The 15,111-nt window shown below is 40.9% G+C and overlaps 1 protein-coding gene across 1 annotated transcript in view; it reads left to right on the forward strand.

Moving 5' to 3' along the window:
* Window positions 1–15,111, forward strand: part of CDK13 (cyclin dependent kinase 13) — a 60,597-nt gene that overhangs the window by 25,801 nt on the left and 19,685 nt on the right. Inside the window, exons 5-6 of the mRNA XM_044293130.1 lie at window positions 12,782–12,952; window positions 13,847–14,036. Of these exons, the coding sequence (XP_044149065.1) occupies window positions 12,782–12,952; window positions 13,847–14,036 (361 nt within the window). The remainder of the gene's footprint in view (window positions 1–12,781; window positions 12,953–13,846; window positions 14,037–15,111) is intronic.

Consider the following 15,111-nt stretch of genomic DNA (forward strand, 5'->3'; position numbering starts at 1 on the left):
TTGGGTTCAAGTCAATCACTATACCCCTATGTGGGTAAATTTTTGTGGTTTTACACTGTACTGGTACCTCAGTTGTTGCCGTGGTGGCTTAAGAACTATTCTCATGAAATCTGCCCTTCAAAAGCCAAATGATGCTGCTTCCCTTCTGAGCCCTGCAGTGTGCCCATATAGCAGTTTATGGCCATAAATTTTACGACTTGTTGCTGTATTCTGGAGAAAGTGGGTAACAAATTGTGGGATGTTTTTTCCTCCCTTTGTAGCAACATTTATTGGAAAAAAAATTTTGGGGGTTTTTACAGCCAAGTTTTTCTAAATTCTATGAAAAGCCTATTGGGTCAAAGTGCTTACTACACCCATCAATAAATTCCTTGAAGAGTGTAGTTTCCAAAAAGGGCCACTTTTTGTGAGTTTTCACTCTACAGGTACCTCAGTTTCTTTACATGCTAAAAAATTCTTATAGTCCAAAAAACAAGGTAATATAAATAAGATGTAATTTTTCATTACATGTCCCAATTCTAAAGAGCACCTTTCATGGTTTTATATTAATTGAGATAAATACCTTTTTTTTTTTTTTTTTTTTTTTTAAATAGCTCCTGTGCCCCCCCCCCCCACCCCCTGTATTTTTCGCGCTCAATATGCTAATACTGAGTATCTGTACAGGCAGGAGGAGACGCCAGGGTTTCTCAATGGGTGTCTCCTTCTCCCTGGCTGTGCAGCGATCCAATCACAGCTGAAAGCATCACAGCCAGGTAGAAAAAAAAGCTCACCTTTTTGTAATATGTCTCCAAGTGTAATATATTTATGTATTTATCAACCTGATTTGGTAATAGTAACATAGTACATAAGGCCGAAAAAAGACATTTGTCCATCCAGTTCGGCCTGTCATCCTGCAAGTTGATCCAGAGGAAGGCAAAAAAAAAACTGGGAGGTAGAAGCCAATTTTCCTCACTTTAGGGGAATAAAAATTCCTTCCCGACTCCAATCAGGCAATCAGAATAAATCCCTGGATCAACGATCTCTCTCTAGTAGCTATATCCTGTAATATTATTACACTCCAGAAATACGTCCATGGCCCTCTTGAATTCCTTTATTGTACTCACCATCACCACCTCCTCAGGCAGAGAGTTCCATAGTCTCACTGCTCTTACCGTAAAGAATCCTCTTCTATGTTTGTGTACAAACCTTCTTTCCTCCAGACGCAGAGGATGTCCCCTCGTCACAGTCACCGTCCTGGGAATAAATAGATGATGGGATAGATCTCTGTACTGTCCCCTGATATATTTATACATATTAATTAGATCTCCTCTCAGTCGTCTTTTTTCTAAAGTGAATAACCCTAATCCTCTCCAAATATAGTGTATGGTTTATTTGACGTAAAGAACACCTGGAGGACTCAACAAGAGTTATATAAAAAATGAATAATGTGATTTATTTTCAGTCTTCATGAGAGTTGATTATTTACAGAAATAGTTTAGGAAAAGTCTTAATGTCCTTGAAGTATCATTGTTGAAGGTTAGGAATCTTCAGGGTCTATGTCTCCATCTCTAGCCAGCAAACACCCCCAACACAGTGAGTGTAAGAAGATGACCCCCCCTGTCTCAGTCATTTATACCATAGATACAGGCATGTCTTACTAATGTATGGCTTATACATTGTCATATATGGAGACTTCAAATATACTCTTGACGTTCTCATACAGACATCCCATCACCCTTGTGTATTACTATAGATGGTGTCAGTGTGTAGTGTAAGGCCTCTTTCACACTTACATTGTCCGGATCCGGCGTGTGCTCCACTTGCCGGAATTACACGCCGGATCCGGAAAAAACGCAAGTGAACTGAAAGCATTTGAAGACGGATCCGTCTTTAAAATGCTTTCAGTGTTACTATGGCAGCCAGGACGCTATTAAAGTCCGGGTTGCCATAGTAGTAGTGGGGAGAGGGGGAGCAGTATACTTACAGTCCGTGCGGCTCTCGGGGGGCGCTCCAGAGTGACGTCAGGGCGCCCCATGCGCATGGATGACGTGCCATGCGATCACGTGATCCATGCGCTTGGGGCGCCCTGACGTCACTCTGGAGCGCCCCGGGAGCCGCTCAGACTGTAAGCTCCCCACTACACTTTACCATGGCTGCCGGGACTTTAGCGTCGTTGAGAAAAAGATAAACGTCGGATCCGGCAATGCGCTGAAACAACGTTTAGCTTAAGGCCGGATCAATGCCTTTCAATGGGCATTCATTCCGGATCCGGCCTTGCGGCAAGTCTTCAGGATTTTTGGCCGGAGCAAAAAGCGCAGCATGCTGCGGTATTTTCTCCGGCCAAAAAACGTTCCGTTCCGGAACTGAAGACATCCTGATGCATCCTGAACGGATTTATCTCCATTCAGAATGCATTAGGATAAAACTGATCAGGATTCTTCCGGCATAGAGCCCCGACGACGGAACTCTATGCCGGAAGAAAAGAACGCAGGTGTGAATGAGCCCTAATAAAGCCTTTATATTAAATACCAATTACTATTATATCACATATTATTTAACCCTTCCCCCTCTTGAGGGTGAGATAATCTTTTCGAACCTACAACATCAGATTTTACAATTATCTTTAACACTTCATTCTTCTTTTGTAAATTAATTGTCCAGCAATTATTTATTTTACAACACTATAACAATATTTGCTGAACATATGGTAAACTGATTCAATACTAATTAAATAGATATTCGATTAGTTCTTAAATTTATTAGGCATCTTTTTCTCCATCTTCCGTTTGGTGTCGTCATTATCTTGTTACTGTAATTTCACTTATTCATCTTAAATTTGACTCGCATAAAGTCTGATAAGATTGATAGAACTGTATGTGGATGATGTGCAGTCCTTCAATTGAATTGTATCATATCTTCCAATGATGTTCATGTACGAGATCTATCACAGTTTACTATTTGTGGTGACACAGCTTTCCTGAGCACAGATTTTATTTTATTTTTTTACTTGCATATCAGGAATTCCTTGATCTTCAGAAGCGTCTGTGAACAGCTGTGACTTCTTTGTCATTTCCCTTCTTTCTCGTCGGTAAAAATTGCTTATAAAGTTCTATCAAATTATAAGTAACTGTCCAGCCTCATATGAAGAATTTCACCCTCTTAGCATGATTGTTGATAATCAAGTAAAATGAACTCCTTTAAGGGCCGCTTCACACGAGCGGATGCCTTGCGTGGCATCCGCTCCGTGACAGAGTGCCAAGACCCGCTGCAGACTGCAGAGGCACGGGGCAGTAACATGACTGTTAATGCTCCGTGCCTCTCTGTGATCTCTTTACTACGAAATCACAGTTGTCACTGTGATTTCGTAGTAAAGAGATCACAGAGAGGCACGGAGCATTAACAGTCATGTTACTGCCCCGTGCCTCTGCAGTCTGCAGCGGGTCTTGGCACTCTGTCACGGAGCGGATGCCACGCAAGGCATCCGCTCGTGTGAAGCGGCCCTAACAAAGCTTTTAACTGCAGTATCATAAGTAGCAGATTCCTGAGCTTCACAGAGGTATTTATGGCAATCCAATGGAATAGCTTTTTCAGGGGGAAAAAAAAAAACACCCTAGGCCGTACATAGGCGCTAAATGTCTTAACTTCTGGAACCCTAACTATTCTAACTCTAAATCACTTACTGAAGCTCTTCAGCACTCGCTCTTCTTCTTGAGCTCAATTCTCCATTTTGTATGCCAGTCCTTCTGTCACAGGACCTCCTTTCTGTGTGGACAGAACTTTTTCTGTGAACTACCTCTGGAGTTGTCTATGGACAGGTGTGCTTCAGGTGCTCTTCACCCTTGTCTTGGGTCACTCTCCAATGACCCTCTATCTTCACTCCTTTCCCAGAATATAACACAGATTTCTTTACCTTCAAATCTTTTCCTGGGACTCTGTGTACATCAGTCTTTATGTTTATAGACTTCATGAATATCGCAGTCTCTAAAACATTACATTTCCTGTTGACTTTAGTCTTGATTGAAGATCTCTTCTTCTCCTTCCTTCCTATTACTACACCAAAGTTGGTGATTATAGCTAACCTATAATATCACAGTATACCATTTATTTATTACCATATTATGTTTCAACATAAGGCTACTTTCACACTAGCGTTCGGGGCTCCGTTTCAAGGCTCTCGCAAGCGGCCTCAAACGCATCCGTACTGCCCTAATGCATTCTGAGTGGATTTATTTCTACAGTAAAACAAAATCTTTACCTTTTTTTTTTTTTAAAATAAAGTAATATTCTGCATTGTATTCTTCTTTAAAATATAGCTTTAAATTTAAACCTTTGTTTAGAAAAGCAACAAATATGTATTAACATAATCCCTATAGATCAGTGATGGTGAACCTTTTAGAGGCTGAGTGCCCAAACTGCAACCCAAAACCCACTTATTTATCACCAAGTGCCAACACAACAATAACCTGAATACCAATGTTGTATATCTTCCACTTTATCATGTAGCTATAACACCCTGCCTACATTCAGTGCGCTGCCTGTGCCGTTCATAGTCTGTCCTGGGGCTGATGAATGGCAGGAAAAGTCCAAGGCATGTTGGTCCACCATAGACTTTTTCCAGGGGACAGGTGCCCACAGAGGGCACTCTGAGTGCCACCTCTGGCACCAGTGCCATAGGTTCGCCATCACTGCTATAGTAGGATATGCTTTCCAATATAGTTGACCTTTATTTTTAAATGACCATTAATGAGTTTCAATTCCTATCCCTAATCCAGGATTAACTCCCTCCATATTTGGAACCTCTGTGGAATACAATATCCCAAATAACAATTACAGTAACTCCATGATCACCATGTAGTTCATGTACAGTCGTGGCCAAAAGTTTTGAAAATTACATAAATATTGAAAATTGGAAAAGTTGCTGCTTAAGTTTTTATAATAGCAATTTGCATATACTCCAGAATGTTATGAAGAGTGATCAGATGAATTGCATAGTCCTTCTTTGCCATGAAAATTAACTTAATCCCATAAAAACCTTTCCACTGCATTTCATTGCTGTCATTAAAGGACCTGCTGAGATCATTTCAGTAATCGTCTTGTTAACTCAGGTGAGAATGTTGATGAGCACAAGGCTGGAGATCATTATGTCAGGCTGATTGGGTTAAAATGGCAGACCTGACCTGTTAAAAGGAGGGTGATGCATGAAATCATTGTTCTTCCATTGTTAACCATGGTGACCTGCAAAGAAACACATGCAGCCATCATTGCGTTGCAGAAAAATGGCTTCACAGGCAAGGATATTGTGGCTACTATAATTGCACCTCAATCAACAATTTATAGGATAATCAAGAAATTCAAGGAAAGAGGTTCAATTCTTGTTAAGAAGGCTTCAGGGCGTCCAAGAAAGTCCAGCAAGCGCCAGGATAGTCTCCTAAAGAGGATTCAGCTGCGAGATCGGAGTGCCACCAGTGCAGAGCTTGCTCAGGAATGGCAGCAGGCAGGTGTGAGCGCATCTGCACGCACAGTGAGGCAAAGACTTTTGGAAGATGGCCTGGTGTCAAGACGGGCAGCAAAGAAGCCACTTCTCTCAAAAAAAACAAAAAACCATCAGGGACAGATTGATCTTCTGCATAAAATATGGTGAATGGACTGCCGATGACTGGGGCAAAGTCATATTCTATGAAGCCTCTTTTCAATTGTTTGGGGCATCGGGAAAAAGGCTCGTCACTCACAATTTTGCCCAAAAACCACAGCCATGAATAAAGAATTGGTACCAAAACACCCTCCAACAGCAACTTCTTCCAACAGTTTGGTGAAGAACAATGCATTTTCCAGCGCAATGGAGCACCATGCCATAAGGCAAAAGTGATAACTAAGTGGCTCGGGGACCAAAACGTTGACATTTTGTGTCCATGGCCTGGAAACTCCCCAGATCTTAATCCCATTGAGAACTTGTGGTCAATCCTCAAGAGGCGGGTGGACAAACAAAAACCCACTAATTCTGACGAACTCCAAGAAGTGATTATGAAAGAATGTGTTGCTATCTGTCAGGAATTGGCCCAGAAGTTGTTTGAAAGCATGCACAGTCGAATTGCAGAGGTCCTGAAAAAGAAGGGCCAACACTGAAAATGCTGACCCTTAGCATAAATGTCATGTAATTGTCGATAAAAACCTTTGAAACTTATGAAGTGCGTGTAATTATATTTCACTACATCACAGAAACAACTGAAACAAAGATCTAAAAGCAGTTTAGCGGGCAAACTTTGTGAAAACTAATATTTGTGTCATTCTCAACTTTTGGCCACGACTATGTCATACTCGCTTATCCTGATTATGATTCATACAATTGCGTAATAGATAACTACATAATATTTCGTTATACCCTTGTATTTGCATACTTTTCTTCCATATACCAATACTTGACTCAAATTAACTAAATTTGACGACTATTCTTAGACTTTAACTCTTGAGAGACATGGGTCTGCCTTGACCATCTGTGAACATCACTCCTGTATGAACAAAACGTGAGTGCTTTACCATACATACTAAAACTGAACATTTGTAAGGTTTTCAAGATTCCTACTTTATGGTAAAGCACTCGTGTTTTGTTCATACAGGAGTGATGTTCACAGATGGTCAAGGCAGACCATGTCTCTCAAGAGTAATATATTGGTTTTAATGTGAAAATATAAATATATAATTTTCACATTAAGACCAATATTTTACTATCCTGTATAAAATGTATATCTTCCTATATATGAAGATATAGTTCTGTGTGTGTGTGTGTGTGTGTGTGTGTGTGTGTTATCAATAATAAATTATCACTACAAATAAAACCACTTTTGAAAAACAAAAATAAAACAATCTTATAGCAAGTAAATCCCATAAAATATTACCATGAAACATTTGTAAATTAAATTGAAACATGAAACTTTTATGATTCTATATACTGGATCATGAAATAATCAACTTAATATACCGTATATACTCGAGTATAAGCCGACCAGAGTATAAGCCGAGGCCCCTAATTTTACCCCCCAAAAATGGGAAAAATTAGTGACTCGAGTATAAGACTAGGGTGGGAAATGCAGCTATAATGCAGAGTGTATGTGTATATAATGCACACTCTACATTATATACACACATCTGCAAGAGGGTGACTCAGATTGATGGGAGTCTGACTCTAACTCCCTGTATTTAATGCAGAGTGTGTGCATTATATATATACACACACACACACACACACACACACACACACACACACACACACACACACACACACACACACACACACTCTGCATTAAATACAGGGAGCCATCCACAGATTCCCCCCCCCCGTGGATGGCACTGTTATATATGTTCCATCCACAGACCCCCACCCCTTAACTGTGCCATCCACAGATTTCCTCCCATTTCTGGGGAGGAAAAAGTGCATCTTGTGGGGCAAAAAATACGGTAATTTATAAATAATGACCATCTTTTAACTAATTGTTTATTCATTTCTAACTCCTATTTTATGCTCCGTCTTAGAATGGCATTCATACATACTCACATGGCGCATACTCGCATAACATAGCAGCTGCTCACATTACTCTTACATCATCACGTATAGCCAATTAATTTAAATTAATAAAATGTAATAGAACCCATACGTTTGTATATTTTGTAATGCGCATTATAAAAGAAATTTCAGTTCTAAACCTGAAATACTTCAGTTAATTTGGTATTTTGAATAAACTTAAGAACTTAGAATTTCTAGAATTTTGGTCTTTCCATACCATTATACTATTTTTACACAAAAGATCTCAAATGTCATCATGTGCCCCTGTCAATTAACTACACGCTTTAATCACAAGGAAAACCATGCTCAAGTAAGTTCAAACACTTTATTTTATTATATTTAGTATTATTCTGTTAGTCAAACATTGTTATATAGATTAACAGTTTGATTACTTGACATTCCATGCAATTATGAAACTTAATTAGTAATGTGGAGAAAATTGCTATGGAAGGAAGATTTTGGCCATTTCTGTCAAATGCTGGTTAAGAAAATTTCTACTTTTATCATATGATGGGGTCTAAACATTACATATAATTTTCTGCGTTCCCCATAAAGATTATCTTTGCTTCTTTTACATGTATATGATATTTGGGTCTTAGGCCGGATTCTATTTTTGCATCCGCCTGTGTTCTCTCTATACTTTTGTGTGATGGAGACAAGTCTTGCTTCATGTGCTTTCTCATAATGTCCAGAAACTTTGCAGCCTGAAATAATGTTTGTTTTTCTGATGCCAACTAATATAGAAGATTCTCTAAAAATGTGAACTTTCTGACAAACATGTGGATGATATGTGAAAGTTTGGCATTCTCAATAACCGCTTTGTATGTCCGTTCAAACATGGACGTAAATCCAAATGTGGATTCCTTTCTGCCAATTTTTAATTCCTTTATAATTTTATATGTGGGCATGCTGTCACTTCTAGTGCACCAAACAGCCCTTTTTAATCTTTGTACATCATTCTGAAGAATCCACAAGTTTGAATCCTTATCAGCCTGTTTCATTGCTAGACTCCTAGAAAAATTTACAGGAAGCCACAATCTAAAAGATTCCCTTGTTCATTTGATAATTCAAATCTGTCTGCATGGCTCTCAAAAATCTCAGCATTCCTGTACACATTAAGGTTTGCATCATTAAGCTGACCTCTTTAATATGCAATGTCTGCTGGTGTATAGACTTGTCATTCTCTGACACAAGGTCACCTTCAGCAGAGATCTGCAATGTCTTCTCTTGTACTGACCCCTCCTCATCTATAAGGTTATGGTCACCTTCAGCAGAGGTCATACATATGTGTTTCATCTCATCCTGTTGAGTTCTGAAATTCTCATTATTCTTACTACTTAGCAATAAAGTAGAAAAAAGTATTATTATTGCACCCTCAGTAGAGGTTGTTGTGGATATCGAAATTTCGATACCTAATCGATACTTTTGTTCCGGTATCGATATGATACCGGGATTTCCATTTTTTCCCGATACTGGGCTGTGCACTCCTCCCCATTGCTCCGATAGTAATTAGCATATGGAGCAGGGGGCAGTAATGGGGGCACAACGGACGAACGGAGCGGCGCCCAGGAATAATAGTAGGTGCAGGGACATCTCTGGGCTGCTGAACCAAGTCCGGACCCATATAAGGTAGTCTTTAACACATAATACCGGAGGCAGGTGCAGGCAGCAGAATCGCATAGCCGACACCCAGGGAGCTGCGATCAGGTGCAGTTAACCCCTCAGGTGAGGTGTTAACTGACGCTGATCTACTGCCAGTACCTGCCTCCTGTATTAAAGGTTAATTATCATTGGTGGCGAAATGCGCCCCCCCCCCCCCCACCCCATTAAAATCTTTGGCACAGTGCGCTCAAACCATCCCCTCCCCAGTATTAAAATCATTGGTGGCAGTGGCCACAGGGTCCCCTCCCCTTCTCATTGGTGGCAGTGGCCACAGGGTCCCCTCCCCTTCTCATTGGTGGCAGTGGCCACAGGGTCCCCTCCCCTTCTCATTGGTGGCAGTGGCCACAGGGTCCCCTCCCCTTCTCATTGGTGGCAGTGGCCACAGGGTCCCCTCCCCTTCTCATTGGTGGCAGTGGCCACAGGGTCCCCTCCCTTCTCACTGGTGGCAGTGGCCACAGGGTCCCCTCACTGGTGGCAGTGGCCACAGGGTCCCCTCCCCTTCTCACTGGTGGCAGTGGCCACAGGGTCCCCTCCCCTTCTCACTGGTGGCAGTGGCCACAGGGTCCCCTCACCTCCTCTCATTGGTGGCAGTTTCTGATCAGAGCCCCGGCAGTGTAAGCCTGGGGCTCCGATCGGTTACCATGGCAGCCAGAACGCTACTGAAGTCCTGGCTGCCATAGTCAGCTCCCTGCTGCCCTGTGCACAAAGCACAGGGCAGCAGGGTGAGTGTGAAGTCCTATTCACCCTGATAGAGCTCTATTAGGGTGAATAGGACAAGGGATGAAAAGGTCCCAGGTTCTGGTTCTGGTTCAGGTTATAAAAATATATAAAAAAGAAAGTTTAAAAAAACACACCAAATTATTAAGTATAAATCACCCCCTTTCCCAATTTCACATATAAAATATATAAACAATAAATCAATAAACATCACCACGTCCAAAAAGTCCATACTATTAAAAAATTAGTAAAAAATATATAAAACTGCGTGATTTTTTTAAAATTATTTTTATATTTTTTTCCGAAATGCACGTGTTTTTTTTTTTTTTGCGTGGTATCGAGTATCACAATACTTTTTTTTATGGTATTGAATAAAAAATTTGGTATCGCAACAACTCTACAGTAAATGCATCTTTACAGATGGCAGCATCTGTGGTTGGAACTTCACTAGTACAATTATCTATGGATCTATCTGACACTAGTCTGTGAAAGACCTTCACCATATGGACAATATTCCTTATTTTTTCTTTACTGACTAAAATACATTTACAGTCCTATCTTCTTAATATCCTGTTCACATTCTGCATATAAACCAAACCTTATCTTTTACAGATCTAACTGTTCACTAGGCTTAAACGTAAATTGTAAGCTACTCTTATCAGCAATAGAATTTATTTCCATACTCACAACCTCAGTAGATTCAAGGTTATATTATATTTAACAACCTTCTCCCTGGCTGTGACGATATTTTAAAAAATCAGGCAGGGTGGCAGCATCAGCAGGGGGTACCCCGCAAGTAAATGTATTTATCTCAGTTAATATAAAACCATGAAAGGTCCTCTTTAAAATAATTCAATGAAACACCTTAGGGGTCATGTGAATTACTGCACCTATAGTTTGGTACATATATGGGGTTTTACACAGTTTTCGGTACGTCAGGGGCAAATGCAGCATGATGCCCAAAACCCTTTCTCCTCTTTCCCCTTCTGAAAAAAATAATAAAAAATTTGGGGCTTAAGGAAACCTTTTTAGTCAAAGAAATTACTTTTTTCCTTTTCACAGCAAAATGTTTCTAAATTCTGTAACCTTGTCGGGTTGCATGAAAAATGTATTAAAATGTAAAATCTGCAAAAAAAAAATGAAATTTTGCCTATTTTTGTTTTCTAAAATCATCAGCTTTGACTAATTTGAGGTGCAGTTTTGAAAAGGAGGTTATGTGGGTTCTATTATGTAAGCCCCCATCAAGACCTAAATTGGTCCTTTTAAAGTTGGTTTTGGACATTTTCTTGAAAATTTGACAGATTTCTTCAAAAATGCCCAGCCTTCTAACATCCTAAAAAAAAAATAAAAAAAAAGACACAAAATAATGCCAACTTGGTGAATGTTAATAACCATTTGTGATGTATCACTATCTGTCTTAAAAGCTAAGAAATTAAATTATAGAAAACTGCAAATTTTTCCAAATCTTCTGTAAAGTGTGTTTTAAATACAGTACATCAACCCAAATACCACTAAACATTAAGTACAAAGTGTCACAAAAAACTATCTCCGAATCGTATGGATAAGTAAATGCATTCCAAAGTTACCACCAGTAATGTGTCGGGTTTGCAAAATTAGGCTGTCAGGAAGGTGAAAACTGGCTCTGTCTGGAAAGAGTTAATAATGTGTAACCAAATACGAATAGAAATAAATAAAGAGCCAAAAGTCACTGTGGACATACCGTGTGGGAGTTATGTTATGTTAGAACGAAGTTTAGTTTTGTAGTGATCCTGGTACGCCACCAGGGTCAGATCAATAGACTGTCCCAGATGTCTCAATGCTTCACAGAGCTGCAGCTTTTAACCAGGGAGTTTGGCTTCTTTTACATCTCATATGGAGGATCTGTTGTATTCAATTTCTGAGGGGGATCAGGGTGCGAAATGGAAAATCATTAGGAATGTTTCCCTCTTCCTTGAGCCATGCCTGTGATCTAAAAAGACGTACAGGAGAGCAGATTCTCTATTTGTGATGAAATAGCTTGCTGAGCCACTGGTTGGGCAAGCTGGTTGAGAACATGGAACATGAACACACACAACAGCGTGGAACAGTTGATTTGTAGCTTCTGTTCTGTCAAATCGAAACCTTACATTCTAGGTCAGTGGCTTTCCAGCTGTTGCAGAACTGAAGCTTGTTGTCAATGTGCCTGCTCAGCTGTCATTTTACAACTAAAACTGAGATGTTATAGGGCACTGTTCGTACTCCGTGCTGTACATTTAGTAGTGATTGTTCTGGGTATTGCAACTTTGTCCCTTTTTAAAGTGAGAGTTGGCACCCACACTTATCTGATATTGAAGGCCTGTCCCTAAGGCCTCTTTCACATAAGCGATACAGTTTGTGTCAGGATCTGTTCAGGAAAAAACTGATGGTTTTGCACGCAAGTCAGTTTTGTATGCAATTGCATTCAGCGTTTTTGCATTGTATGCAGATTGCTTGCATAAAAAAAAAAAAAAAAAAAGACAAACTATTCCTAGAATACATCTGTAAAAGGCACATTGTATCGAGATGCCTTCCTTCCATTTTTAACGCAAGCCCCATTCAATTCTATGGAGCCGGAACTGCAGGAAAAACACACACTAATGTCAGGATTCAGTCCGGGTGCTATGCATTCACTACACACATCGCGTCTGGACGGAAAACCTACTCGTGTGAAAGAGCCCTAAGAGACATGCCTTGATGACCTTCAAAAAAGGGAGCTCAGCAAATATCCAATGACATCATGCCCTCGGCTTAGTAATGCCTGTTTTGCAATGGCCAGTTATTTTGTATGAAGGATTTTATTTTTATTTTTTCTGCCCACTGCCGTATCTCTGAAGTGTCTTTTCTTTGCAGGAGAAATGGTGGCTTTAAAGAAAGTACGTTTGGACAATGAGAAAGAAGGTTTCCCTATCACAGCTATACGTGAAATTAAGATTCTCCGACAGCTCACCCACCAGAGCATTATTAACATGAAGGAGATTGTCACAGACAAAGAGGACGCTGTGGACTTTAAGAAAGATAAAGGTTTGAGTTCTCAGAAATATTTGCTTTTAGTACCAAAAAGTATTATAGTTTAAGTTACTTGGTAGAATAATAAAATTGAGTGTTCAGAAAATGAATTTTTATGCAAAATACTTAACCATTTTTCCACCCTGATGTCATGGAACACAGTGAGTTAAAGGTGTTGTTCAAGTTATTATTTTATTTTTTGTTCTTTTGTATGTTTCTAACTAATCAAATGTAAGGGATTTTGTATTCACTTCCTTCATCTACAGTGGCCCCGTTCTCCTAGTTAGCTGAGTGTCACATAACCTGTCATGTCATCTTTCTCTGCTCTGATGAGGTTCCGTGAACAAGCCTGAGGGGGGAGGAGGAGCAGGTCTGCCTCTGTGCATGAAACGGCCCTGTGTCTCCTCCCACTGGATTCTTCAGCACAGTTTAACCCCTTCTACTATCAGCAGCAGAGACTAGAGGCTCTGCCTCAGGTTCTGTCAGCTACAGGGTTTCCTCTTCTCCAGGCACTGAAGAGACAAATGCTGTGCACAGAATCCTCCCCCTGAAAACACAGAATAGACATAGACTGGGGGAGTTCTCTCCTCTGTTCTCTTCTGCTAGCTGTGAGGAAGTGTCTGCAGGGCATTGCACAAGAACAGTTGAGGGAAAGATCCTGTGGGTATCAGCAATGTCATTGTACGGCTGGTACTTGCAGTCCTACACATACAACATGAGTATTTTTATTTATTTATTTTGCCTAAAACTTGATTAGCTTATGTATATACTTCTACCATCCGATTTACAGTGTTTTTATTTTTTTACATAACTCTGACAACCCCTTTTAATGCTCCGTGTCATTGCTTGTGAGTGCCAGCTGTATTATACGTCTCCATATAACTGTAAACTCCTTTTCGATTGCTGCAGGTGCATTCTACCTGGTATTTGAATATATGGACCACGACCTGATGGGTCTGCTGGAATCAGGACTAGTGCATTTCAATGAAGTTCACATTAAGTCTTTCATGAGGCAACTTATGGAAGGTTTGGACTACTGTCACAAGAAGAATTTTTTGCACAGAGACATTAAATGCTCTAATATTCTACTAAACAACAGGTATTGCATGTTGAACCTTGTTGCTGTGTTTTGCTATATTCCTTGGCATTAACGTTGTGTACAGAGCACATTGTGAACAGAATGTTTTGAATAGACGACTGAAGAAATTTGTGGAGTTCATAATCCGATTTTGTAGTGCTTACTTCCTTTTTTAAAGGGATTCTGTCACCTCCCCTCAGCCAAAAAACGATTTAAAAGCAGCCATGCAGCACAGCTTACCTGGATTAAGCTGTGCTGTTTAATCTTGAAATCCGTCCAGCAGTTACTTTAAAAAACGACTTTGATCAATAAGGAAATGCGTCCTGAAGGTGCCCAGAGGGGCGTTTTTTTCTTCCTAGTGAGCCCAGTACCGCCCCTCTTTCAGTGCCCAGCCCGCCTTCCTTGTATTTTCTAACTGCCCCCAGCCTGCCACAGCCTCTCCTGCCTCTCCTCCCCCTCCCTCACGCCGAACGAAGTCTCGCACAGGCGCAGTACCCACTGAGGGCTGCGCCTGTGCGATCATCAGGAGACTGAGGGCGGCAGCTTCATCTTCGTCACTGGGCATGCGCCGAGCCCAGCTGCCGCCCTCAGTCTCCTGATGATCGCACAGGCGCAGCCCTCAGTGGGTACTGCGCCTGTGCGAGACTTCGTTCGGCGTGAGGGAGGGGGAGGAGAGGCAGGAGAGGCTGTGGCAGGCTGGGGGCGGCAGTTAGAAAATACAAGGAAGGCGGGCTGGGCACTGAAAGAGGGGCGGTACTGGGCTCACTAGGAAGAAAAAAACGCCCCTCTGGGCACCTTCAGGACGCATTTCCTTATTGATCAAAGTCGTTTTTTAAAGTAACTGCTGGACGGATTTCAAGATTAAACAGCACAGCTTAATCCAGGTAAGCTGTGCTGCATGGCTGCTTTTAAATCGTTTTTTGGCTGAGGGGAGGTGACAGAATCCCTTTAAGGCGGAGTCCACATCTGCCTTCCTAATGCCAATATTCTGTTCTGGTATATCTGGAATATGACTGTCACCGATGGTGCAGATGAATTCCATTCGTTATAATGGGTCTGCTGGCATCAATATCAGCATTCTGTTGGCTGCATGTGG

Source organism: Bufo gargarizans, chromosome 5 (genome assembly GCF_014858855.1).
Source record: "Bufo gargarizans isolate SCDJY-AF-19 chromosome 5, ASM1485885v1, whole genome shotgun sequence".
NCBI classification, from domain to species: Eukaryota; Metazoa; Chordata; class Amphibia; order Anura; family Bufonidae; genus Bufo; species Bufo gargarizans.